Source organism: Syngnathus typhle, linkage group LG3 (assembly GCF_033458585.1).
Source record: "Syngnathus typhle isolate RoL2023-S1 ecotype Sweden linkage group LG3, RoL_Styp_1.0, whole genome shotgun sequence".
In the NCBI taxonomy this organism is placed as follows: Eukaryota; Metazoa; Chordata; class Actinopteri; order Syngnathiformes; family Syngnathidae; genus Syngnathus; species Syngnathus typhle.
Window position 1 is genome coordinate 3,518,792 of NC_083740.1, and position 26,689 is coordinate 3,545,480.

Below are 26,689 nucleotides of genomic sequence, written 5' to 3' on the forward strand. Positions count from 1 at the left end.
AATTAATTTCTGAATTTGTTTTTCAGTTTTAAATTCATTGACTACTTGACAGACACGGAAAAAATTGTTCGCTGCAGCCCTAATTGTTGTTTTGGGGCATGTAATTATTTTTGAGTAGTTTACACAACAACATTTCTTTAATCAGTTTGCCAACTTGTCTTACTAGCTTTGAGAATCTGCAGTACGTCAGTTCAGCATGTAATTAATACATTTGCAAAGAAGTTCTGTAACCAATACACAATTCGGTTTCGAATTGTCGAGTTCCAAGCATGCACTTTGGTTCCCTTTTAAAGATATTTTAAAAGCAATTTGAATTGCAATGCTCCATAAATTAAAAACAGCAATTAGGAAAAACACATGACAGACCTTTACATGTTGTTTAGCACCTCACCTATGCATGGATATCGTTTTCAATATTTTTATTTTAAGAAAATTTGAATTTTTTTTTTTTAGGGATGAGGGGTGGTCACCCCCCCCCCCCCTCTTTTTTTATGGAAAACACATTTCAGTGTTTTTTGTGATGTCAAAAATACATCGATATTCATTTAAAGACATTTAGAATCATTGTATTTTCTACGTAGATTTTTGCTCTTCGCAATCCTTGTATGTAAATCTTGATAAACAATAAACACCGGGCAATTAAGTTGTATAGCTTAGAGTTATCCGACAAGATCTAAAACGTGCAGGACTAACCCATCTCCGCTACAATACAATCAAATAAATAAAAATAATAACATTATTGTACTTACTTGAGTTGCAGAGGGCTGTTGTTGCAGCTTGCAACTCGATCCTATGCTGGAATCATAGTTTACTTTCGCTTTAACACTTGGAGGAGGAGCACAGGGACGTAGAGGAGGTGTGTCACAGCTGTCGTTCGGGTTATGCTAAATCACGTGACTTCAAATCAGGTAACACGGGAGAGCGTCCACTTTCGCTTTCGTCGAGCTTTCATAACGACTACTAACTAGGGAATTAGTAGCCGGTAAACAGGAAACGTTCATGGTAGCATAGGGAAAAAAGCACTAGTTAGTAGTTTCATTAAATTACATCATGGTTGTGCTGATAATAATAATAATAATAATAATAATAATAATAATAATAATAATAATAATAATAATAAACAGCAATCTAAACTCATTACCAAAACACTGTGTACAGATATGCCCCAAAAAGAGATAAGATAGCAAAAGATAACATTTATATAATATTATAATTAATAACCCAGGTTCTTTTAAGTATAAACTGAAAAGTATGGAAGCCTATTTCTGCTGGTGAATTTTGCAATGTTTTTAAGTCTCAGCAGTTGCACATTTCTGTTGAGGAAAAAAAAAAAAAACCCCTTTATTATTTTAATCCATGTTCTTTTATTAACTACTACATACCAGATTGGTTGGCGGACATGACATTTTTGTACTGGCGGTGCACAATAAAAGCAGTGATTGTTGACTGTTCTTACTACTATAGTGCAATGTGGACCGCAGGCCAAGTGGTACGGGAAAAAAAAGAAAACACTTGATAAAATTGTCTAGCCATGCACTGTTGTGTCTTTTTATATGGTCTCTTTTGTTTCTTTCACATAATAAATAATGGATCACAAACTTAACTATGATCTTTTTTTTTTTCAGGCAGTGCAGTCCTTCACAGCTTGTTTTTTGTCTTGCCTGTGTATGAAATAGGCCGTCGCCGTTACCAGCAAGATAGCATAAGTAGCCAAGACGCACTGGAAGAAAGCAGATAGAGATTTTCCTCACTTCTGGTTGGATGACATTGAAGATAAAATTACCACATGTACAAGAAATCCTCACTGTACGGCGGTCTGGAGATACACATTGAAATAGTTTGTGTCACGTACATTTCGGCGCCCCTGCAGCGTGTAGCCGTTGAAGTACTTTCTCAAACCGGTCAGCTCCGCCGGTGCTGGTGCTTTAATGCCAAATAGCTGTCTCTGAAATGCCAGATGAAAACAAGAGAGAAATTCGCTGCAACTTTTTGACCACGATGCTGCTTCCGCATCTCAAGTTGGTCATTAGTGAGGCATTGGGTTCATGCACGAGTACATCCAATCGGTAGTCGACATTTCGGTCCTCTTTGTGTGCTATTGCATGCATCCAATGGGTAGTCGACATTTCGGTCCTCTTTGTGTGCTATTGCTTTCTTGTTTCCTGTAACAATGATATCTGCTAAAACAAAAGTAAGTTCCTCCATGTGGAATGATAAGGGTTATATAAAGAGAGAGGAAACTTCTGATCATAGTGAAAGTGAAACAACGTAGCACCTATGTGTTATGAGTATGACTACACTTTCCAATTATGATTTCAAATCAAAGCTAGTTGGAGAAAGTATGACGCAATGAATTTCTTGTTGCCATTTTACATACGTATGAATGAAATGTCAATGTGGTAGTTTCTTTTTTTTTAAGTGTCCCTCTACAATAAAGAATAATTAATATCTCAATGAATTTTAAACTGTCACTATCCGGTTCGATGCAGTTGCAGCTTTTAACCCCAAACCGATATTCCGATTCAAATCATTTTTTTAAAAATAAACTGCGATGCCATTTTGACTCTAATTGCTGGAAGCCCGAGTATGAAGATTAAGTTGTATAAAATGTGACGTAAATGAACATTGATATAGTATTTTTTTTTTTTTTTTTACACAGTGCAGTGCTGTTTGAAAGCATAATTTGTAGTGATTGAGTTTAAATGACGATCCACTTAGGAAAGGCAACAAATAGAGCATTTTGATATAAAACATTCGCAGAGTAGAGCAAAATTATTGCTTACCTTCACCTCTGTTATCAAGTGGCCAAAACTAGTGAGGGGAATGCGCGTTTTAACTGGAGACGTCGGCATGACTGAACTGAGATACTTGTTGAACTTGGTTTAAAAACAAGACTTTATTATAATATGCCACGTTGAAAAAAAATCTATTTATTGTCTCTCAGCACGGTACAGCGGACACTTACACAATTTGCTGCACAAGTACGATGTGTTCCGGGTTGCTCTGACGACACCAGATTTCAGCCAATCACAAGGTTGCTTCATCACACTTAACCAATAGACACTTGGCTTTGTGAGCGCTTGTCACTGCATTTCGATACACGCATGACATGTATGTTCAGGGTTTCACCACAGGAGGGAGACATATTCAGCATTATCACCCCACATGACTGCAGATTTTGAGACAAATCAAAAGCGTCCATCTAGTTTGACATTATGGTTCTACACTATATTTAAAGAACAACAGGTATAGTTCTGATTTTAATGTAGTGACAAGATGCAAAATCTGGAATATTAATTATTCTTCTGATGTGTCGGTTGCGAACAATTTGATTCTTAGAAACTAAAATCGTATCATCTTCTTGATTGTGAGTCGTTTTGTGTCAAATCAAATGGGATGGGTCTAAATCAGGGGTGCCCAATACGTCGATCGCGATCGATCGCGATCGACCGGTCGCTCGCCAAGCCACTATTGGTCGATCGCGTGATATTAAAATGTTTTTTTTTTTTTTTCGCACTTGACGCGTGTACAAACAACGGCGCTAACAACACAACACAAACACGCTGGCTCGCGAGTTCCCTCCAATTGTCAGAACCCTGTATATATATATATATATATATATATATATATATATATATATATATATATATATATATATATATATATATATATATATATATATATATATATATATATATATATATATATATATATATATATATATATTTGTGAATTGGTCATTTCAAAAGTAGCTCACGAGCTGAAAAAGTTTGGGCACCCCTGGTCTAGACAATATCAATATACAGTAGCGTACTAGGCATAAGTGTTCATTAAAAACCAAGACACTTTATTCCTCCAATAATACCTGCGGCACTCTGATCGGTCTTGGTACTACGACATACAATTATAGCTGGAGAAAGTATGCTGTGCACCACATACTAAAAGGAAATAAGAACAAAGACACACACACACACTTAGGCATCGACTCCACATTTCAGTTAGCCTGCGCTTTGTCACTTTGTCCTGTCAAACGGTGCAAGTACTTACACTAAGTACACACACTTGCGTGGGGTGGGAAAAGCCAGGCTTGCGCAGGTGCTTCAAAGACTTACAGTTGAATAAGTCAGCCATTTTGTTTTAGGTAACCGGCAATGGCATTTTGTAGCAGCACTAAAAAAAGACACATTTTTTCCCCACACAAACAATAAAAAACAATCAGGCTTGAAAATCAGAGGGAAGAACAAAATCGTATTGAATCCCCATTCCAATATTGTTCCAATAAAATCTTTGTTTTTTCTTTTTGCAGGATTTGCTTCCGAATGATGGCCTGGACATTGCTTACATAATTGTGTCCAAATGATTTTGGGCTCAAGATGTCCACATCTCACGAAAGAAAAACAAGCCATGCCGCCAATGGTACACAACTGAGGCTCAATAGAGGCTCAGAGGTATTTCAGTGATGCTCCATTCGTTGATGGACTTTGTGTGTGTGTGTGTGTGTGTGCGTGTCCACAATCGCGGTCATTGTGATTTTTCGAGTCATTTCTTAATCAGGTTGGATGTCTTGTTAGCATCGATTTCTCCGACCAAATATAGTTGTAAATATTAGATGGATTATGGATTATTTAATAGTATACCCAAACAATATCACTTTGTAATACATAAAAATTGTTTCCATGTATGTTAATTATTCTTGTCAATGTTTTCATTCTTAAAACGTGGTATTTGTCCTGTTATGTATTTACTCCAAATATTAGCGAAAGGGAGCTGCAATAATAAGGCTTTCATTAAAGCAAGGACATTTTCTCCGAATTTCCTTTAGCCTTTCCATGTGATTTTTCTTTTCATTTCATTTTGTTTTAACTTTATGAAGCATGTACTTTTGGCGAAGAGAAAAACACACACAATTTCATCTTTGGTGGATGCAGCAAGTTTGTTCAACACTCAGCTTACGCAATGATCAATCAATCAGTGTGTGTCATTAAAGCCCTAAATGTAGCCGCCGTTTGTGAATGAGCTCATTCAAAACAAAGATTGATGACTTTATTGAATATAGGGAAGAAAAAAAAAAGAGAACAATCGAGCAGCATTGAGTTCAAGCAATCAAAGGAAACGCAAATCTAACTCCATGAGCTTATTAATCAATGACTAAATGCGCCAAAACTTACTTAACTAAATGCGCCTACAGTGGCAAATGTAAGCTTAATCAACGACTAAATGCGCCTATGGTGGCAAATCAATGGTAGTAGAATGCATGCAGAGACCAATCAATGGCTGGTGGGCTGGCTGGCTGGCCGGCCGGCTTTTTCTGCCTCCACCTTCAGCTTGTTGCTGTCTTCTAGGCGGCCAGCTGAAGCAGCAGATGCACCAGGGTGACCGTCACCAGCAGAGCAGGTGAGTAGGACAGGCCGCCGACGCCGCTGCCGTCCTCGGGCTTGGGCTTGCTTTCGCCAAAATTGACTTGGTCAGTGCTGGTGTTATTGCTGCTGCTGCCGCCGCCGCTGTTGTCCTTCTTGTTGTTTGACTCATCTGAATGGGAGAATGGCAATTGGAAAAGGTCAGGTGGCAACGTTTGAACTTGCCGCACACTTTGGCGCGCAGTACTGCGAGTGCGGTTTGTAAAACAAAACGTGCTGCTGAAAGGGCTTGCTTATTGGTTGGTTTCCACTGCCAATGAAATGCAAAATGTTTTCGGGTCAATCAAAGCTTTTCGGCTCTCGTAGCAGTGAGTGGATTGTCTTGCAACATCAAACTCACCCGGAACGCTGACAACAAAGAGCACAGTGTTGCTGGTGTCGTAGGTGGCCTTGTAGGTTCCCGCGTCGGCTGCTTTCAGGTCCTTGAGTTTCAGACCTTCGTTTTTGTCTCCTACTTTCTTGCTGCTGCTGGGGAGCTCGCCGCCCTCTTTCGTCCAGATGACTTTATCAGCACCAGTAACTGATCCTGAGATTCTCAATTTGAGTTTTTCTCCCAGCTTGCCGGGGCACTGCACGGTTCCCGTGGCGCCAAAGCAGTCGGCCACTGCCAGCACAAGAAAAGCAGATGTACATTCTGGTAACACGGGCTGGATTGTGAGTGTACATTTAGCAAAATGTTTGGTAATCATTTGGCTAAGGTGCTGTCATGTGCACCTTCTTGTTTTTCTGACTTGCTCTTTTGTGGCTTGCCAGGAGAATCCAAGCCTGCAAATGTGTGTGCGCGCGTACGTGATTGTGCCTACGTCAATATATGGTGCGCAAAAAGCTTTCGCGTGGCGAGCGGCCTTCCTGCAACATCAAACCTTGGACGGAAAACTTTTCTCCATCGCCGTTGGTGCCGCCCGTGAAATCTGCCTCGTCTTCGTCGTTCAGGTTCAGGATCTTCAGGATAGCCTCGGTGACTGGACCGTCGTACTTGGTAGCATTGATCGTAATCTTGACCGTGCCCTTCTTCCAGGCGAGTGGGCTGACAGTTCCGTCTGAGAGCCCCAATTCGATGCTGCCACCCGGCTTGCCCTGGCACAGGGCGGGTTCGCTTGTTTTACCCAAGCAGTCCACCACTGGCAGCACAAGAAAAGCAGAATCACTCACTCGCAAAGTACATTGGAGCAAACAAAGACTGTGGCGCTAAGTGGAGCCTTTGAAAAGGCCGCCGAGATGTTTTGCTATTTTGGTCAAATTTTGGACATTTTTCTCCAACTTTTCTCCTGAGCATAAGAGAGTTTCCCTGTGTGGAGTGTGTGCGTGTTGTCCCTGTGGGCGTGCCTTTTCCCCCCACATTCCTAAAACATGCCAAGGAAACGGGGCACAAGAAGCTTTCGTGCGGCCAGCGGCTGTCTTGCAACATCTAACCTTGGACCTCGAACTTTTCGGGTTGTGGGATCTCTTTGGCCTCGTACTTTCCCTCATCGGTTTCTGCCAGGTTCAGGATCTCCAGTTCGATGTTCTTGCTACCAGTAATCTTGTACTTAGTGTTGTCACTATTAAGTTTGGTAGCTTCATCACCCTTATGCCAGTCGACACCCGGCTTATCGCCAGGAACGGTGCCTGTGACTTTCAATTGGACCGCTCCGCCCTTCTTGCCCCTGCACTGCACAGTTGTGCTGCCATCAGAGTTGCCGTTGCATACTGGTGTCTCCGCCGCCAGCACTAGAAAAGCATAAGAGGGCAAAGTATCACCCACTCTGGTGTGGTCTGTGTGCAAAGTACACATTTGAGGAAAGCATGTTAGACGCTACTTGCCATGTTCATTTCTGAATCTTAATTTTGCCATTGTCAATTGTTGTCTTTGTTATTTACGTTACACCACTGGATCCAAATTGAATGTGTCTGTCTTGTCTTCTTTTCTATGAGTGCTTTGAAATGTTAAACAAAGGGAACATATTTCGATGATCTCTACTCCTCCCCACCACCAAGTTCTGTTTGTAAAAGCAAAATGTGATTCCCTTGCTTTCTGAATGAATTATTTTTTACTCTACCATGAGTGGTAGTCAATGTTTGCCTTTTTTTTTTAAAGGCTTTCTTTAAAACCATGTCTTCTAATTGTTTGAAAAAAGGTCCGAATTTATTCTTAACACTGTATATCATTTGCAATGATAGTTTCCACGAGTGGTTTGAAATGTTTATTTTTTTTATTTTTTTAAATAGGCTTTCTTTGAAATCAAGGTAACACATTTTAATAATCTATATTCAAAAAACGCCATGTTTGGTTGGAAAATTTATAATGTGAATCCCTTCAGTTGTTTAAAACAAAAATCCGAATTCATTCTTAATAGTTTGCAATGAAAGTTTCCATGAGTGGTTTTGATTCTTTTTTTTTTAATATAGGCTTTCTTTGAAATCAATCTAGATTCAAAAAACCACCATGTTCTGTTTGAAAATGAAAAATGTATTTCAATTTGTTTACAAAAATCCGAATTTATTCTTTATAGTGTATAAGTAAAGTGATGTGGCAGAGAAAAAAAAAAAGCAAGGCGCGCGCACACAACAAAAGCGTCGTCTCCTAAGTCGAAAAGCTTGCGCAAAACGGTTAGCAACATAGTAATTGAATTCAACGGCCTTACCTTGCCCAAATTGCTCGCTGTACAAGAGCACCAAGCACAGCAGCTTGGAGAAGTTCATCTTCTTTCGAGGATGACTAGGAAGAGAGGGAGCGTTCGGACCTGCTGGTGCTGGTGCTGGAGCTGGAAGCTGCGTGAAGAGATGCGAGCAGGCGAATCCACTGAACAGAACGAGCCGAAATAAACTCAGCGAGCGAGCGAGCTTCCTATAAAGCTCTCAATCGCCGTCATCTTCAATGGCGCTTCGAAAGTTTGCACATTTGTTGCTCGTTCATTGGCTGCATTTGGGAACTTTATGACGAGTGCGTGCGTGCGTGATACACGTACGCAAAGGCGGCCGCGTAACCTTATATAACCTCCTTTGTCTTACGCCATACAGCTACCTGCTAGTCTCCTTTAAGTCTTTACACAATGTCATAACGGTTGCGGTTCCGAGTCACGACGAGCGGCACTTTTTGTCCTTTCAGAAGTCTTTCTGATTCTTTTCCAAATCCACTGAACAGATACACAGCCGTCTCCTCGACATTCGAGTGCCCCTTATCCCGGTGGTGCCTTTAGTGGCAGTAGTAGAAATCGTCGCGACCAAAAAGACATCCAACCTAATTAAGAAATAACTAAAAAAAAAAAAAAAAATCACAATGACGACGATTGTTGACACACACAAAGACCACAGTACAGTACGTGACAAGAATGGCTTCGACCGTAATGAAATACAAACAGTAACCATTATACAATACCAACCGAAAAACAAAACAGATCATGAAACTGCAACCAATATAGAATTAAAAATAAAGCATGCAAGTGCTTTTCACGTAACATGCAACTAACTGCCAGTTACACCGAAAATACAATTGGTTTTATAAATCCAAGGGTCTTCAAAAGGGAAACAAACTCTTCATGAAAATAGAAGAAATTTGGTTTCAAGTTCCAAACTTTATAATTATGAGGAAACGTTTCACTTTCAAAACTTATGTTATTTTTTAAAATTGAAGGTCCGTATCAAAAATTCCGTACATGACAAAAATGGCTTCGACCATCATGAAATAGGCACAGTAACCATTATGCAATAGCAAATAAAAAGCAATTAAAGAAAAGGTCATAAAAATACAATCAAACTAGAATTAAAATAAAATGAGCTAGAGCTTTTCACGTAACGTGCAACTAACTGCCAGTTATCACGACAAGATGAATGCAATTTGTGTTTTATAAATCTAAGGGTCTTCAAAAAGGAAACAAACTCGTCAAGAAAATGGAAGAAATTTCATTCATATTCAAAACTTGTTGCGGGTGACGTCATGCCTCCCGCAACCCCTCCACAGTGCAAATGCACCCACCCCGCGATCGACTTGATTGGCCTGAGCTACCAGCAACAGTTCAAAACCATAAATCACTCAGCTTTTTTTTTTATCTATCTATCTATCTATCTATCTATCTATCTATCTATCTATCTATCTATCTATCTATCTATCTATCTATCTATCTATCTATCTATCTATCTATCTATCTATCTATCTATCTATCTATCTATCTATCTATCCATTTTCCGGTATCTACGCCACTGAAACGTGTTAATGTTGTGAAAAATGACCACACCACAACTTGAACTGTGCCAAAGTGGTAGGATCAATAGACTTAGACAAACTTTATTGTCATTTTGTAAACACTGGGTGCACACAAAACGAAATGACGTTGCATACGGCTTCCAACAATGTGGTGATATTGCGGCTGAATAAAAAGTGACATTCTATATAAAAATATGAAAAAAGATAAGTATAAAGTGCAGCAGTGATAAAGTATGTAAACAGTATTTACAAAGTGTGCAGAGGAATGCTAAGTTGAATGGTCAACAGTGTGACGACAGCAGGGAAAAAAACTATTGCAGAACCTGGTGGACCTGCAGCGGATGCTGCGAAACCTCTTCCCAGAGGGCAGCAGGGAGAACAGTCCAGTGTGTGTGTGTGTGTGTGGGGGGGGGGGGATGATGGATCACTGATAATATTTCGGGCTCGGGACACGCAGCGCTGGGATGACAAGTCCTGAATGGAGGGAAGAGGAGCCCCGATGATCCGTCCTCATGGTGGGTGGGGGCAGGTGGGCTCTCCTCAGTACAAGCGCTTCTGTACCCTCTTGACCAGTGTCGTGGTGTTCACAGTCCAGGTGAGGTCGTCTGTGATATGGACCCCCAAGAATAGTGCTGCTGACCACCTCCACAGCTGAGCTGTTGATGATCAACAATCATCTGTAAACAATCGCGTTTCTCAAACCATCTCCTATAAAATGATCAGAACTGACTAAAGTTCGATCTAACGCATTGGTGCTACTTACCTATGTTTCCCTTCCATATCGATCCGTAGATTTAGTCGAAACATGAACAGAGCAGCCTATTTTGACATGAAATAGCCTCGCGCGTATAGCAGCTATCGTTATAGCATTAGCCATCCGCACTTTCCCATGAGCCTCAGCTCGCAATCTCCCATGAGCCTCAGCAAATTGTAAACAATTGCCTTTCTCAAACGATCTCCTATAAAATGATCAGAACTGACTTAAGTTCGATCTAACGCATTGGTACTACTTACCTATGTTTCCCTTCCATATCGATCCGTAGATTTACTCGAAACATTAACGGAGCAGCCTATTTTGAAATGAAATAGCCTCGCGGGTAGAACAGCTATTCGGTGACGCCCCCTGACTACAGTTACCGTAATGTTGGGAAGCGATGCGACCTTGTAATTTACTAGTCGTACTAAAACGTACTAAAACATTTTGGCAGAGCACTGTGTACAACCAGTATGGGTCAACAAATTCATCAATTGATCCATATATAAGGCGCACCGGACTATAAGGCGCACTGTCGACTTTTGGTAAAAATTTAGGTTTTTAGGTGCGCCTGAATAGGGCGGAAATTACGGTAATCTGATTAGTTTAGGGGTGTGTGTTTTTTTGTTGTTGTTTTTTTTTGTAAGAATGATAAATGTTTGCTTTTCTTGTTTGACCACTGCATTGTGCGTGCTAATTCCTTAATATCTACACAAATGCAGCACACCCACATTCTGTCTTGACACGATTGTTGGGGGGGGGGGGGGGGTGGGCGAGTCCATTTGATACGCGTGCAATTCGAGTTACGATCATGGTCAAAAGTTCATTGCGAGCCGTTCGTATATTCGCACCGTCGTATATCGGGACCGTCGTAGATAGCGCGAGAGCGACAAAAAGGAAGCGAGAGGTAAGCAAGCAGAAACACTGACAGTCTATCAACAGGGAAGCAAGGGGGCCAGGGCACGCCGGAAGAAGCAACAGCGAGCACAGAACTCGTCGGAACCGGCCCAAAATCGACAGCAGGGGTGGGGAAAGCGACAATTTGGACGACGACGAGGGGCGGAGGAGGAGGAGGAGAAGAAAAAGACACCTGCACCCCCGCTGCGCCTCCTCCCTTCGGAGCCCCCCTCCTCTCATTCCTCTCCCTCGGACCGCCGCCTCCACCATCACCACCACCACCACCACCAGCACCTCCGCCGCTTCCTCGTTAAGATGGCTGACCCCGGCAGCGACGGAGAGGTGGCGGAGGGCGCGCGCGGCTTCGCCCGTCAGGGCGCCTTACGCCAGAAGAACGTCCACGAGGTGAAGAACCACAAGTTCATCGCACGCTTCTTCAAGCAGCCCACATTCTGCAGCCACTGCACCGACTTCATCTGGTGAGGATTGCATGTATGTGTGTGTGTGTGTGTGTGCGCGTGTGTATGAAGGTGTGTGTATGGACACAGGTGATTCACTTGATGCAGCAGCAGTGTTTCCCGAAATCCGACAATAGCGACAGTTGCACCGCGGACGTCCGCGGCTTGGCTTCTTCTTTTTTTTTTTTTTTTTTTTTGCCGCATCGCCACGCAGCCCCATCCGCAGGCACGCGGGGGCCTGCTGCATGCCCATGTGTGACATTGAATGCGTCATGAGTAATTCACATTATTGGGCGAATAGTGAACGGCATTCACCCGATAATGTGCAATGATCATTACGACAAAAATGCTTCATTTACACAATGCACAGCCATTATTATTATTTTTTAAAGTCTTTCCACATTTCTCAAATGATTCAAACCATCTCATCTTGAAAATGGTCACAAAATTCTATTTCTATTCTATTTTTTCCCTTTCCCCACAGTTTTTATGAATCCACCATATTATACATGAGTATTGGCAGACATTTTACACCCTAATCTCATCCTCATCTCTCAACCTCCATTTTTCAATAATCCACATTGTCCATGAATATGCACATGATAAACATATTCCATATTTCACTACTAAATCATCCTATTCTAACTTCAACATATGAACAGTTTATGTCGGAGACCTTGGCTTCTTACGTTACTATTTTTGCTTTATGTTAGCATACTTTCTGCTAGCGTTTGACCAATTCTAATAAGAAACAGTAAATAATAGGTGAAAAATATGCAATTGTCATCAGCCCTATTGAGTTTCTCACTTTAAATGTTTTGCAACATTCTCCATTTCCCACATGTCAAGTCTTATTGCTCTTGTGTCCGCAGGGGCTTCGGCAAGCAGGGATTCCAATGCCAAGGTAAGAAGACTGCTTGCAGATGGTTGTGGGTTTTCGAGTTTGTTGTCTTAAGTGGGCCTCAGGTCTGCTTTTTGTCACCGGCTGAGCTCTCACTGTGCTGGTGTTGGCAAGTGTTTACGCACGGAGATGAACGAGGAGCATCAAAAGAGAGTCCACAACCCCCCCTCCCACTTTCTTCTCGAGAAATGGTGGGTTTGGAGTGCTGGTGGGCGGATGGTTGGCAACTTGCGCAGTCATGGACCGGTCGGGTCAAGGTTCACGTCGTCGCCACAGCGACCATTACTCACACTAGGCCATTGAAAGGGTGACGGACTTTAGTGTGGTTCCCTCCCCCGTAGCCCAGGCGGCCTTCACTGAGGTGCTTAGGTGCCATCACTTCATCGGTGAGAGGAAAATTAGTCTTCGGTGACATGGATATTGCCTGTGCATGACCAAGCAAGCTGTGAACTTCTTTTTGATGCTGCCTTGTTTGTTTTTATCAAGAAGAACTATCGTGTTCATTATACAACACTTGTACATCTATGACCTTGCGTGCCTCAGCTTTTTTTTTTGAAGCTGTGGATTATTCTAGTTCTTCTGTTCCTCACCCAAAAATAACTGGTGAAAGCTTTTTGTATTATTCAACCATGTTGTCTCTGGCTATGTTCCCTGCCCATCAGCAGATCAGAAGCAATTAACCCCGCAGGTCATAGCGGGGTTACTTGCGATGTTAATATTGAGTAAAGGTTGACGAATTGACTGTATCTTAAGGTCCAGGAAAATACAGGGCGTGCCATTGCTTTTGGCGAGTCCATTCTGATCCGTCTAAAGCTGTATTAGCTTTTTAAATCTCCAAAACGTTGTTGCATAATCAGTGTGGCACAACCACAGCTATGTCAATGAATAGTCCCAATGAAAACCCGAGCTGCGTTTTGAGGTCTTAACTAGAACGAACAGGTGTGTCAAATGTCGTGGCTTCATTCCCCACCCCACCCCCTCTCGGAAGCAGCTCCGAACGAGAGGAGTGTGCAGCGCGCTATCGTGATGGGAGGAGCGCCAGAACGGGAGGAATGTCAGACATGTGGTGTAAACGTGCTCTTACCTGTACGCTCGTGTGGCAAAGGTGTCTCCTGTGCCTTCTGGGTGTGTTTCCGTACTGGTTCTGCAGGTGAAGACTCCTCCTTTGAATCCTTCCTTCATATGTTTGATGCAGTGTTTGTTTGCTTGTAGACTCCCACGATCACTATAAGGAAGTCACATTGGTTTAATTTCCCGTGGAAGTGTCTCAGGGTCGTGACCTCAAATGCTCTGGAAGTCTCTCACATATATTTTTGTAGCATTTATTTCCCTGTGGCTTATGAAGGAACTCATTTAGATAATTAAACGCGTGGTGATGTCATCAACAATGGCGTCCAACCCAAAAGAGACAATCCGGCAGTGAGTTTAAATGAAACGAGGACGATTGGAAGTTCCCCATTGCGGGTTGGACGACACGTCCGTCGCATATATAAAAAAATTCTCCCGGCTAACATCGCTGTTGACAAACTTGCAACCTTGACGCTGCCTAATAGAATTGGCGCTCGTCAAATGTCATCCTTGAGAAGAGTTTGCCTCATGAGGTGTATTTCTTCTTCCAAGCGGGCCAGAAATGACTTCATTGATTTGTTTTTTCTGCAATAATTCATGTCAGCACAAGTGCATCTCCTTCATTACAAGGAGAAGTTTTCATCAGCAAGGAAGAGTCAGCGAATGTCTAATCAGGTCTACTCGACTAACAGGCACATTCAGATTTGTCATCATTTGGAGCCCAGACTCTCATCCATAATTATCGTGCTCCCAAAAGTTAACTTGAGGCGGCGGATTTCATTCTCACGCCGCCACTTGGCACTCCATTGGCTCATTTGCAAGAGATTTCATTTGCTTTCTGCCAGTCATGACGAGGAGGCGGCGCGACAAAACTTGTCACGATCAGATTGGACAGCAATCCCGGTTGGAATTGTTACCGATCATGGCTGTTTGCAATTGTTTGAATTGACTGAGCGATCATTGATCGTCAGGTTTGTGTTACAGCCCAGTTTGTTGTTGCCGTCGAAAACAGACGGGTGAGCAAGCATGCTTCCACACGTCTTTTAATTCCTTCTACTCTGACGCCACTCAGTCCTTTTGAATTGTATTTTGAGCGAAGTATTTTTTAAAGAGTTGGCGATTTCAACACGCTTCGCTTCACCGTTCCCAACCAATTTAAATTTCCTAAACTTCCTCCTAGTAGATATTTGCAGGAATGTTTGTCGAAATGTTTTCATTTGCCGTTAACGCCGCCAGTCACTCGGAAAGGGGCGGCGTCGGTAGGCTCGACTGTCGGGCTCGGCTTGGTTGCTAGGCAACAGAGCAAAGACCTCCACGGCGGGTCACTCGGCCTGTCTTTCTGTTGCATGCCTGAGTGTGTGTGTGTGTGTGTGTGTGTGTGTGTGTGTGAAGATTTATGAACAGAAGGCTAGAGTGTGACTGTTTGCTGGTGTGCCGTTTCTGCTTTTCTGACACACTACAAACGCACAAATGAATTCTCCGCCCAGATGGACACAACCTGATTTTCGCACTGTTTACCAAACATTTAAGGTTGGAGTGTTTCTTCTTTTGCTGAAGAAAACAGGTGTCTGAAAAGCTGATGTGTGATACTTTTGTAGTCATGAATGAAGACAGATGAGGCCATTCATATGCGGATGATAAAATAATACCGATAGTGCTTCAAGAAATGTTGTGCTGTGAAGCAGGTTTTGGTCGGACTGGCACCGAATGAAACTCGGCAGCTTGGAGAGAGCGGCTGTTCATTATCGAGCAGTCGATCTGAAATACAGCGAGGTTGCAAACGTTTTATTTTATTCCATTATATCTATTTTTTAATTTTCAGCCGATTAATCGTTTCAAATAATTCATATTGGTGGGGCCCTCTGCTTTTTGTAAAACTTCACATTTGACCTCAGCCAGAGAAAATCCTGCCTTTTTTTTTTTTTAGGATTGTGATCAATTCACTCGCTTGGCCATCGAATGACTTTTTAATTTGTACAGCGCTCCCTTTTTATAGTTGCATGAATAGTTATTGTGCAATTGACTTGATTGCAAGTGGCCGGAATAAACTGTATTTAATGTTCAGTGTTTATTAATCACTTAGAGTAGTCTCCATGGTAACAAAGGGTCAGAGCTAGTTTGACCTGCTTTATAAAACGATTGCGATCCTGATTTGTAAAAATCTGTCCTCTGGCCGATGGACTGTGTTGAGGAAGTTAATCCCATCTATCTGTCTGTCTCTACTCTATCTATCTATCTATCTATCTATCTATCTATCTATCTATCTATCTATCTATCTATCTATCTATCTATCTATCTATCTATCTATCTATCTATCTATCTATCTATCTATCTATCTATCTATCTATCTATCTATCTATCTATCTATCTATCTATCTATCTATCTATCTATCTATCTATCTATCTATCTATCTATCTATCTATCTATCTATCTATCTATGATTATTATTTCATTAAATCCTTTCATTTTTTTCTCCCGCTTTTTTTTTTTTTTTTACTTAATAAACATACACAACAGTTTTGCAGAGGCTCATTTGGAGGCTAGCTAGCTTTTCTGTTGTGATTCCAATGAAGAAAAATCAACATATTAGCATCTCTACGATGTAACAAAACTTGAATGTTAGCTTGGTCAAATTCTTTAGAATTGACAAAATTTTAATCTTAACACTAAAATGATGCTCAGTTGGGTTACCGGCAATGACCCAACGCCATTCGCTGCTTCCTTCTACTGTGCCTCACAAACAGGCTCAACTTCTCTAAAAGATATTTTGCAAGCTTTCATAGCTGTCCATCCAAATGGGGTTTTGCAATATATCCACTGTGTTTGTGCTCATTTCGGAGCAGAACGCCAAAACAAATCAACAGGCTTGTTTGACAAGGGTGACGTTAGCTATTGTAGCTTTACCGAGTTGATTTCGATTTGTTCCTCCATGCTGTGATGGACTAAAAGTACAACTAAATATAGGAATTGGCGGGAAGGGAAGCTGGAACAGCTGAAAAACGCTTGTGAAATGACTAATGGCGCATAATTGACATATTGATGCATCTCTTTTTATTTTTCGCTTGGTATCGGATTACAAGTGACAGATTTTTTTTTTTTTCCTTCTTTCTCTCCACAGTGTGTTGTTTTGTGGTCCACAAGCGCTGTCATGAATTTGTCACCTTTTCCTGTCCGGGTGCCGACAAGGGGCCCGCCTCCGACGTAAGTCAATCAAATGTACATTAAATGCATATTTTGATGGTACCTCGACCAATGAGAAGCGTGAGAACAATACCTAGGAATTTTATATTAAAAATGGCCACAAAGTCATTTTATTTTATGTTTATTTATTTTTCATTATTTATTTTTGGTTTCATTTATTTATTTTAGCTTAGCCGCAAGCTTCGAATAGTGGGGCAGTGAATCAATGATCTCCCCCATTGTACATCAGTACGATTACCCAAGCGGATAATTTAATCCTAACCCACCGATTTGTGGAGAAAATGTATTTGGCTAAACCACATCCCCCCCCCTCTGCGACGCTAGGTAGCAATATAGCCGTTTTCAGCTTGTTTTTCCTCTTGACCTCTCGTGTCACATCAAATCAAGGTAGCTTTGGGTAGCTGGTAGCAAACTGGTACAATGCGGCGCCGTCAAACGGATGACCACTTGCTTCGAAAAATGCTCATTTGTCACTTCTTTTCGTTCTGCTCTCGCATTTACTGTTTTCCATCTCAAGGAGATTTTTATACGCGTTCCATGTATAACATGTTGTGACGTAAGCGATGCTGCTTCTTTTAATAACATTGTTTTGTCTGCCAAAGAAAAAGCTAACAACACCACACGCGCACACATAATTAAACATTTAGCGCTCATTGAACTGAGATTCTCATTGAACGCCATGATTCCGATCCAAATCCAGAGTCACGGCCTCAGGTTGCATTCCAATGAAACGTTCCCATTAATGTGCTGAGTGAGATCGAGTTAAAAGCTTATTAATGGAATTAGCCATGTCAGCACACAAACTCAGTGCCCATTTCCTGTCAACGAGTTGAGTCCGAATCACATCTCGACGCGCTGTTAAAAGGGAAAATGTGCTGCGTGGCTGCTTCGACTTAATGGGCCAATAGCTCCAGCGAGTCATGCATCCTTCACTTTAGAGCGTCGTCCAGCCGTGCCGTTTCATTCTAAATTGCTTCTGTTATGTGTCTTAGCAGGACCCTCGTAGTAAACACAAGTTTAAGGTGCACACGTACTCCAGTCCGACCTTCTGCGACCACTGCGGCTCGCTCCTCTACGGCCTGATACACCAGGGCATGAAATGTGACCGTACGTAAAGAGTGTGTGTGTGTCTGCTGCCTTTTACATCAGCGTGTCCTGACATCTAGTGGACAGCTTGAAACATCACAGCTGGCTAGAAAAAGTATGAAGTTCAGTCCCTGTGTGTGTGTGTGCGCTACCATGTAGACTGCATGATGAACATCCACAAGCGCTGTGTGGCCAACGTGCCGAGCCTTTGCGGGACGGATCACACCGAGAGGAGAGGGCGTATCCAGATCTCGGCCCGGATCACAGACGACACTCTGACCGTCACCAGTAAGTGCTCCCCTACGGTGGACGGAAACGCTCACAATAAGGAGGTGGACAGACAAATAGAAAGCCCCTCCTCAACTTCAAAAGAGAGAGAGCAAAACTGGAAAGTCCATTAGCTGATCAATAATGCAACGATTGGCCCACATGGCCTGTTGGACATTTGTCCATGTGCCAGCTTTGTCTCTCGCAGACAGCTCTGCATTGATTATGGCGCGCAAGCTAAACTGTTGCTAAAGTGTTGTCAAATGCAGCCGGGGAGCAAAGCGTTGAGCGTCGGAAACGGTGAGCCATCTTAAAGACCGCGCACGAAAAACAGTCTTTGGTCTTGCTCTGTCCCGTACAGTCAAAGAGGCCAGGAACTTGGTCCCGATGGATCCTAACGGCCTGTCGGACCCTTACGTGAAGCTCAAGCTGATCCCTGACCCCAAGAGTGAGAGCAAGCAGAAGACCAAGACCATGAAATGTTGCCTAAACCCTACCTGGAACGAGACCTTCACTTTGTGAGACATCTTCTGAAGAGTCCCATTTTTATCTTTGTTCTTTCATCACATGTCAAAAGTATCAGATGCCTTCCTTACCTTTGCTTTTATATCTTCGCCTCCCTCAGTAACCTGAAAGAAAGCGACAAGGACCGCCGCCTGTCCGTGGAGATCTGGGATTGGGACCTGACCAGCAGGAACGATTTCATGGGTTCTCTGTCCTTCGGGATCTCGGAGCTGCAGAAACAAGGCATAGACGGGTGGTAAGACGGGAACATGTGTCAGCTTGCTAAGTTCTGTTGACAACGCTGCGCTGACAAGTATCTGACCTCGGCCCAAGGTTTAAGCTTCTGTCCCAGGAGGAAGGAGAGTATTTCAACGTCCCCGTCCAGCCTGACGGTGAAGATGGCAACGAGGAGCTTCGACAAAAGTTTGAAGTGAGTCGTCTTCTTGATTTGCGGAAGATGTCGCGATCTTTAACTCATCCACCCGGTACAAAGTTATGTTTGACGTCTATTCTCGTCAATGGGAGCGAATGAGTTCATCTCAAGATTTTTCTCAAGGTTTTCTTCCTTTTGCAGAGGGCAAAAGTCGGTCCGGGGAAAACGTCAGACTCTTCCTCCTCCTCGTCCGTCAGCAAGTATGACAGCAACGGCAACCAGGACCGTATCAAGCTCTCAGACTTCAACTTCATCATGGTTCTGGGAAAGGGCAGTTTTGGCAAGGTGCACGACGTACTTCCCGCAAGCTGAAGGAAAACTCACTTTTGAAACATTTCCCGATCGTCCGGCTCGCCCTAGGTGATGCTGGCCGAGAGGAAAGGTACCGACGAGTTGTACGCCGTGAAAATCCTGAAGAAAGACGTGGTGATCCAGGACGACGACGTGGAGTGCACCATGGTTGAGAAGCGGGTCCTCGCTCTTTCCGGAAAGCCGCCTTTCCTCACACAATTGCATTCCTGTTTCCAGACTATGGTAGGACACAAAGTAAGATCAAAAATGTCCGCCGTGGGTAACCGATCTTCGTTCGAATCTCCAGGACCGATTGTATTTTGTGATGGAGTATATTAACGGAGGGGACTTAATGTACCAGATCCAACAGGTCGGGAAGTTTAAGGAACCTCATGCAGTGTGAGTAAAGCCTCGTGTGTTGCCACAATACAAAACCTTTTTTTATATGAAGTAAATTTTCTTCATTTAACACACGCATACGAATGCACGGTATCGACAGAAAATCAAAAAGCCTTTCCGTTGTTCAGGTTCTATGCAGCCGAGATCGCCTCCGGCCTCTTCTTCCTCCACTCCAAAGGAATTGTGTATCGGTGAGTGTGTTTGTCACCTGAGAACGCCGCGTTTGTTCACAATCCTCCTCGAACCGTAGTATGTACTTATCACCTGCAAGTTTGTCCGTAGGGATCTGAAGCTGGACAACGTGATGCTCGACTCCGAAGGCCACATCAAAATCGCCGACTTCGGCATGTGCAAAGAGAATATGTCCGACGGTGTTACAACTAAGACGTTTTGCGGGACACCCGACTATATCGCCCCTGAGGTTTGTTTACTCTTCACATTTTTTTTTCTTTTTAAACCTCTTTGAATGAGACTCGCTTCTTTGGTGTGCACATTCCAGATCATAGCCTACCAGCCTTATGGAAAGTCTGTAGATTGGTGGGCCTTTGGCGTGCTGCTTTATGAAATGCTCGCGGGGCAGGTTGGTGTGGCATTTGCCAAAAAGCGCAAAATAGTGAGGAGAACACTTACTAAGTTGTCGCTTCCGTGTCCAGCCGCCTTTTGACGGGGAGGATGAAGATGAGTTGTTCCAGTCCATCATGGAGCATCACGTGTCCTACCCGAAATCCATGTCCAAAGAAGCTGTCGCCATCTGCAAGGGGGTGAGGCCGCATTCACGCAACTGAACCTTTCAATACGGATTGGTCTTCAATGACACACACAGGAAATAAAAAATGACACACACCTTTGATTCGATTTCTGTGTGCTGTCTAGCTGATGACCAAGCACCCGGGTAAGCGTCTGGGCTGCGGTCCCGAAGGCGAGAGGGACATTAAGGAGCACGCCTTCTTCCGTTATATCGACTGGGAAAAACTGGAGAACAAAGAGGTCCAACCGCCTTTCAAGCCAAAATCTGTGAGTATGACACAAGCGCACTGTGGCTGTTTACTGCCGTGGGAAACGATTCACACACAACACACCGTAAGCGAGCGAGCAAGTCAGGTAAGTCGGGTCATTCCTTGCACGCAACCATCGCCCGCACTTTGTCATTGTGGTGACGACTCAGCAATATAGACCAATGGAAATCCGCAGTCCACGAGCTGTGCGATTTTATTGGTCGATGCCATGTTTGCGTTGCCTTTTTTTTGGCCGGGGGGTTGCAGCCTGGGTTATAATAGTTTTTTTTTTTTTTAAATTTCATTTTGACTTTTTTTTTTAGTTCATTCAGATGGAATTATTAATTAGAGCAGGCTTGTTTGTTGATACTTTTTGAAAATGATTTGTTTTCGTTGAGTTTTCATGAGATTTAATTTTTCAGTTTTAAAATCGTATATGCCGTATTTGTCGCGCAATTAAGTCAACTACAATTTTAAAACTGTTTGACCTTATACATATACGGCGATACAGAAATAAATACATTTAAAATGAACCTCCAAAATGAAGCATTATATTAATTGACAAAAACAAATTTGATGGCAATGTAAGACAGAATTTCAGTTAGTATCTTTTTTTTTTTTTTTAAAGAAATGTTTTTATTTTATTTTGTTGGATTTTTTTTTTCACTTTCGGTTATTTTAATAACTATAATAACCCGGGCGGCACCCCTCATCATGCTCACTCCCATCCCTCCATTTTCTCTCTCTCTCTCTTCTCTCCCCTCTTCCACGGCAGTGCGGGCGTGACGCCGAGAACTTTGACCGCTTTTTCACACGCCACCCCCCAGAGCTGACCCCCCCAGATAAGGAGCTAATAGCCAACTTGGACCAGGAAGAATTCCAAGGCTTCACATTTGTTAACCCGGAGTACCATCACGCTACTCACTGACCTTGCTGCACACAAACACACACACACACACACACATGCATCAGTGCAATAGTGAGCCAGAAATCACCATCATGAGCATATGCAGGCAAAAAAAAAAAAAAACATGGTAAAAATAAGCGCACGCAAGAAAAGAGAAATATCAAATTTGTAATATCAGCTCCACTGTTTCGATTCCGATCAACAGTGCAGGTTCAACTAAAATAGCCTCTCAGTTTATCTTAGCATATTCATGCTACTAATAAGGTACAAAAAACCCAAACGGCCTTCCTAGGATTGTTTGAATGCATAAGTGCTGAACATTAGTTGATTTTAGACACACACTCGCCAAAATATTTGGTACAGCCGTACCAGAGGTCAAAGATGTGATCATCGAACAATTTCTTATCATCGTTTGCACTGCATCAGGTTGTATTATCGTCTTAGTTAAGACCAAATATTGTTTACAGCTCTTGAATTCGATGCGTGGCTGCCAAAGTGCCAACTGAAAATCATCAGAGTGCAGCCAAGCCACCATCACCCTCTCAAAAAAAAAAAAAAAAAAAAAAAGACCCATGCGTGCCAATTTAGTCGGAGTCGTCCATTTTGGACTGCGCATTAGAACAAATGACACAATAACCTCCTAAAATAAAATGTCACCGTGACGAGTTGTGCGTTCAACAAAGTATTGGTCACGTGTCGTCGCGCCAGTGAAGACGTTTACGCACTTAAGGCAATGACGGAAAACATAGGGGAAAAAAAAAAATGAAATGAATATATCAACTGTCATTGTTGTGAGTGAAAGAAAAACTTCTATGAATTGTGTTGTTGTTTTGTATGACTGGAAAGTAAGAATATACTCACTGGTGCCTACCAGGACATTGTGCTGCGTCCGCCTTCTTATTCCACATCTCCATCTGATAGAAAATAGAAAAACATTTGGAATTTGTTCATTTACGATCTACTTGTGCTTTAGCTAACGCTTCATTGCGTGCGTCACACTAGCTCGCGTCGTAAATATTCGAGCGGGTGAGTAGGAGAAGCAACTTTTCTTCCTCAGTTCAGCCGGCCGCCAAGACACGTGACAAAGGGAGGTAGGCAACGTCAACGTTCTTCCTTCATGTGTTCGGTCGGCTCACAGCTTCACCTCATATCCTCTTGTGGAATCTGTACTATGGATCCTCGTTTGTACTGGAATGTTTCTCTCTGCCGCGCAGGTGTTTGTCTCGGGTCTGTACTGTGACGTCAGCAGGTCTTTTGCGTTTTTTGTTGTTGTTTCCAGGTTTGTTCGCACTGTGTGCGCGCTTCTGTTTTTGTCATTCTGGGGACCCAAAAGCTCCTGAAACAGAATCAATACTTTAGACTTGATCTTCATAAGTGCGTAATGAAGTGGAACGTATAAAGGTCAAATGTCACAGGACTGCCGTTTGACACCTGTGCAAAATTGACACATTTTGTTCTGGGATGGTGGTCAGAATAAAAACTAAAACTTTTATTAAATATAAGGACGTCGGTTAAACTTGGATGGGTTGTTATTGGATTACTGTAGGAGCCGAAGATTACAAAAAGTGTCGTTTACTGTCTCACCCCTGCAGATCGCTGATTGAAATGTCTTTGTCTTTGGACTTGCCTTTCTTCCCCCCCTCATCACTGTGCTTTAATGGAACTTTTTTTTCTGCTTCCTGTTTTGTCTCGTTAGTAACGAGTGATGGGAAAATGAAGCTTCAAATTTGCTTCATGAACTAGTTGGTGTATTTTTTTTGTGACTCCGCTCGATGGCAGTGACTTGCCTTTCCTTTGAGCCAAATTTGAAATTTCATTTTCCCACCACTAGTCGTTATACCTTTTTAAATGTTGCCACAAATGTTTCTATTTGACTTGATTTTTTTTTTTCTGTTTATGTCAGAAATCCCGCTGCGACGTGGGCAACTTTGACAAGGAGTTCACGAAGATGGCCGTTGAACTGACTCCGACGGACAAACTCTTCATCATGAATCTGGACCAGAACGAATTTCAAGGCTTCTCCTACACCAACCCCGAGTTTGTTATACAAGTGTAAAAGGGGGGGGGGGGGGGGGGGATGAAAAATGCCAAAACCTGAACAGACCTGCAGTGTCTTTCCATCATCTTGTCACATTGCATCCAGTCGTAAAGCGGACTACACACCCACAAATGCACGATGTGAGACTGCACAAGTGAGGGCTGCTAACAGCGGGACTGATCTTCGATTCTCTTACACGGTAGCCAAAAAAAAAAAAAAAAAGTCTCTAATAGTGTGCAGACCTCCGCCAAGGCTCAACTGTTGACAAAAGTGAAGGAAGAAAAAACATATTTTCTATGGCTTCTGATTTCAGAGCTAATAATACATTAATTTGTGTATAGAGCATAATTCATTGACAAAATCTAACACCCCTGCTCTAGTACATCAGGTTTTCATAATAACAAAAATATAATAATAAAGTTCATTATATTTCAGCAACAGATGGAATTTTGTTTCTAAAATGTCATAGCTCCAAATAACGCATGGTAAAATCTGTATTGCGCAAGCTTTTATAGGTCAAACTTAAAAACATGAAAATATCTCCAAAACCTGATATGCTAAAAAAAATAATAAAGTACACGTCAAAAATGCATGTCGGAACACATAAAGCCAACTCCGATTAAAATTTGCTGTCGACCAGTATTTGGATCGACTTGGGCCAATGTTTTGGATTCTTCATTTAACTCATAAAACAACTTTTTATGTTGTTTCATCAAAAATACGTTTTGTGCAAATCAGTCATAAGGATTTTGCGTCATCCTGAAAAACCATTATCATGGCAATCAAAACAAAAGAGGTCACTTTTGTGCTTGGCGGAGGTCAACAATAGTTAAAATTGTGTTTCCAGGAACTCAGTGTCAGCATGTCAATGCGGAGCGCAGCAACGAACAATGTCGCAGCGTGTGTATTGATCCACAGGCAGCAGGCATGTTTGTTGTTTATTTCCTTCTCATCTGTCATGAACATTCCATGATCAATACGTCATGTATGTTATGTGCTCACACACACACACATATGCAAGCATGCACGTGTCTGAGCAGGGTGTAGTAGCGGATGGGATGGTCCGGATTTTGTCCCGAGCTAGCACGTTTTGTCTTCCAAACGAGTCCGTTTTTTGCAATGACACGAGGAAGCCTGCGCTCTTCCTCAGGCTGTACCAATTAAATTCCGTTCATGCAATAATTAGCAATTAAAGTGAACAATTACTTTATCGTTAAACCTGGAGTTATTAAAACCAAATTTGTAATCACTCTTTGGGCAAAAGTATTGGGACTCAGTTTTGGTGATCTTTGCCAAGAGATTTTATCAAGCGTAATTGAACCCTTTGAAGGTTTTGGGGTATTTTCCCCCCCGGTGAGGCAAAGTGGGCTACGGGTGAGAGCAGAGGTGATGGCTCAAATTCATGCAAAAATGGCTCGCAAATGCAAAAGCAACTCTTCCCCAAAAAGGATATTGAAGGAACACCATCTCTTGTCTCCTTTCTGGTGCCATATAGTGCTATATGTACTGTCTTTGTGGTGCAGCTCCTCCTATGCATGCCATAACTGTATTTGTTGCCTTTTTTATTTTTATTTTTTTTTAATTCTTAAACACAAATGACTAGAGCTCACAAGATTGCGTGCAATGAACATTTAATAGTTGTACTTGTTCTTATTCTGTATATGTTTCAGTGTATGTGTAAATAGGAAGGGACTCCAAATAGTTTTGATGAGTTTCATCATATCACGCTTTTTATTGATTCATTTTTATTTATTTTTTTAAATTAGAGCTCCAAGTGATGCTTTCTGAGCATTTTTTTTTTTTTTGGGACATGTTCAAAGTGTGAAGGTCACTGAAAGGATTTGGAGGTGCAATGGGTCGTTCGTCACCGCTTGCAGCCCTAATTGATTTTTTTAGGTCGGTTCTGAGTTCAACACTTCCGTTTGTGACCGTTTTGAGCAGGGGAAGAAGAAAAAAAAAAAGAGGGGAACATGGATGTCTACTATGCAAAAGGCAAGCAAAAGAAGAGGAAGAAGAGGAAGACTTTTGTATAAATCAACCTGTGTAACAATTACTACTCTCATGTTGCATGCGCCGTCATTACCTGCGCGTGAGGCATCAACATTAAAGTATGAATAGTTCTCTGCCTCGGATTCTTGGTCTCTTAACTATCCGGTCTATTTCTAGAGTTCATCGCCGCAAAGATTGGGATAATGACAGAGAAGTGATTAAAAGTGAAAACTACTGTACATTTTGGTAACGGGATTTTTTTTTTGGTAGGGTTGACACATCAACCACACAATTTGGGGGTCATAGGTTCAAATGTAGGTTCTTAAAATAATTGAGTAAAAAATAATGCAATTTGCTGGTATTGCAAAACAACAATATGGCTCATTTTGTATAAAACAACCCCTAAAAGTTTGAAAAACCATCACAAAAAAATTGGGTTGGATTGAAGTAGTGGATTAACCAAAATTGGTTTGACCCAACTCTTCATCCATGTGCTTATTAAATTTTGTCCATAACGTTTTGCTCCAACCAAGCAAGCCCTAATATCAACAAGGGCTGGAGCTCTGTCAAATTTCAAATCTGATTGGTTCAAGAAAAAATCTCAATGCTATGATGGCTCAAATTGTTAAAGATTGTTAAAGCCCGAGGCAGATTATATGGATTAACACGTCAACACAGAGAGGCTGGATTCTGATTGGACACACACACACACACGAGTGGTGGGGGACATGCTGCAATGAGTGTCAAGCAACATCTCCATCCCAGTAGACCCTGTTGCACATACCGAGAGGTTGTTCTACTTTTGTCTCATCTGCTGCTCTCAAAGAATTCCTTCCTGTTTTTTTCCGCTTCCATACAAAAGGACTCCTAAAAAAAAAAAGCACAATGTTGACTTTCAAA

At 42.2% G+C, this 26,689-nt stretch overlaps 3 protein-coding genes across 14 annotated transcripts; 1 reads left to right on the plus strand and 2 right to left on the minus strand.

Moving 5' to 3' along the window:
• Nucleotides 1–1,340: 1,340 nt before the first annotated feature.
• On the minus strand, nucleotides 1,341–3,612 carry LOC133151374 (ATP synthase membrane subunit K, mitochondrial-like). Its single transcript, XM_061274343.1, has 3 exons — nucleotides 2,784–3,612; nucleotides 1,853–1,945; nucleotides 1,341–1,720 (listed from the first exon to the last, which is right to left on the minus strand). The coding sequence occupies exons 1-3, from the start codon at nucleotides 2,850–2,852 to the stop codon at nucleotides 1,622–1,624; spliced, it is 261 nt and encodes an 86-aa protein (XP_061130327.1). The 5' UTR covers nucleotides 2,853–3,612; the 3' UTR covers nucleotides 1,341–1,621.
• A 1,915-nt stretch (nucleotides 3,613–5,527) lies between these two features.
• On the minus strand, nucleotides 5,528–18,262 carry LOC133150985 (uncharacterized). 3 transcript variants are annotated; one of them, XM_061273669.1, is made up of 6 exons: nucleotides 18,119–18,262; nucleotides 13,695–13,835; nucleotides 8,042–10,256; nucleotides 6,831–7,127; nucleotides 6,281–6,538; nucleotides 5,528–6,021 (listed from the first exon to the last, which is right to left on the minus strand). In XM_061273669.1, exons 3-6 carry the CDS (start codon nucleotides 8,097–8,099, stop codon nucleotides 5,651–5,653), a joined length of 984 nt encoding a protein of 327 aa, XP_061129653.1. In that variant the 5' UTR covers nucleotides 8,100–10,256; nucleotides 13,695–13,835; nucleotides 18,119–18,262; the 3' UTR covers nucleotides 5,528–5,650. The 3 variants fall into 3 exon arrangements, with proteins under 3 accessions (XP_061129653.1, XP_061129654.1, XP_061129652.1); XM_061273670.1 differs by lacking the exons at nucleotides 13,695–13,835; nucleotides 18,119–18,262 and adding an exon at nucleotides 10,364–11,125; XM_061273668.1 differs by lacking the exons at nucleotides 8,042–10,256; nucleotides 13,695–13,835; nucleotides 18,119–18,262 and having other exon boundaries at nucleotides 6,831–7,448.
• On the plus strand, nucleotides 11,567–25,920 carry LOC133150981 (protein kinase C beta type). 10 transcript variants are annotated; one of them, XM_061273651.1, is made up of 17 exons: nucleotides 11,567–11,730; nucleotides 12,582–12,613; nucleotides 16,798–16,880; nucleotides 17,873–17,987; nucleotides 18,126–18,254; nucleotides 18,595–18,751; nucleotides 18,859–18,993; nucleotides 19,071–19,167; nucleotides 19,312–19,455; nucleotides 19,531–19,704; nucleotides 19,769–19,860; nucleotides 19,989–20,051; nucleotides 20,143–20,281; nucleotides 20,360–20,440; nucleotides 20,514–20,621; nucleotides 20,734–20,874; nucleotides 23,666–25,920. In XM_061273651.1, the coding sequence occupies exons 1-17, from the start codon at nucleotides 11,567–11,569 to the stop codon at nucleotides 23,816–23,818; spliced, it is 2,007 nt and encodes a 668-aa protein (XP_061129635.1). In that variant the 3' UTR covers nucleotides 23,819–25,920. The 10 variants fall into 10 exon arrangements, with proteins under 10 accessions (XP_061129635.1, XP_061129638.1, XP_061129634.1 ...); XM_061273654.1 differs by having other exon boundaries at nucleotides 17,876–17,987; XM_061273650.1 differs by lacking the exon at nucleotides 23,666–25,920 and adding an exon at nucleotides 21,631–22,643.
• The last annotated feature ends 769 nt before the right edge of the window (nucleotides 25,921–26,689 follow it).

Bases quoted from the DNA above. Each gene is read 5' to 3' on its own strand.
- LOC133151374 (XM_061274343.1), bottom strand. From the start codon at position 2,852: ATGCCGACGTCTCCAGTTAAAACGCGCATTCCCCTCACTAGTTTTGGC. The intron at 1,946-2,783 runs GTAAGCAATAAT...CTGGCATTTCAG, and splicing joins ACTTGATAACAGAGGTGAAG to AGACAGCTATTTGGCATTAA. The intron at 1,721-1,852 runs GTACGTGACACA...GCTTTCTTCCAG, and splicing joins CGCTGCAGGGGCGCCGAAAT to TGCGTCTTGGCTACTTATGC.
- LOC133150985 (XM_061273668.1), bottom strand. From the start codon at position 7,191: ATGTGTACTTTGCACACAGACCACACCAGAGTGGGTGATACTTTGCCC. The intron at 6,539-6,830 runs GTTAGATGTTGC...TTGTGCTGCCAG, and splicing joins CGAAAAGTTCGAGGTCCAAG to TGGTGGACTGCTTGGGTAAA. The intron at 6,022-6,280 runs GTTTGATGTTGC...TTGTGCTGGCAG, and splicing joins AGAAAAGTTTTCCGTCCAAG to TGGCCGACTGCTTTGGCGCC.
- LOC133150981 (XM_061273660.1), top strand. From the start codon at position 11,567: ATGGCTGACCCCGGCAGCGACGGAGAGGTGGCGGAGGGCGCGCGCGGC. The intron at 12,614-16,797 runs GTAAGAAGACTG...TTCTCTCCACAG, and splicing joins GCAGGGATTCCAATGCCAAG to TGTGTTGTTTTGTGGTCCAC. The intron at 18,752-18,858 runs GTGAGACATCTT...CGCCTCCCTCAG, and splicing joins TGGAACGAGACCTTCACTTT to TAACCTGAAAGAAAGCGACA.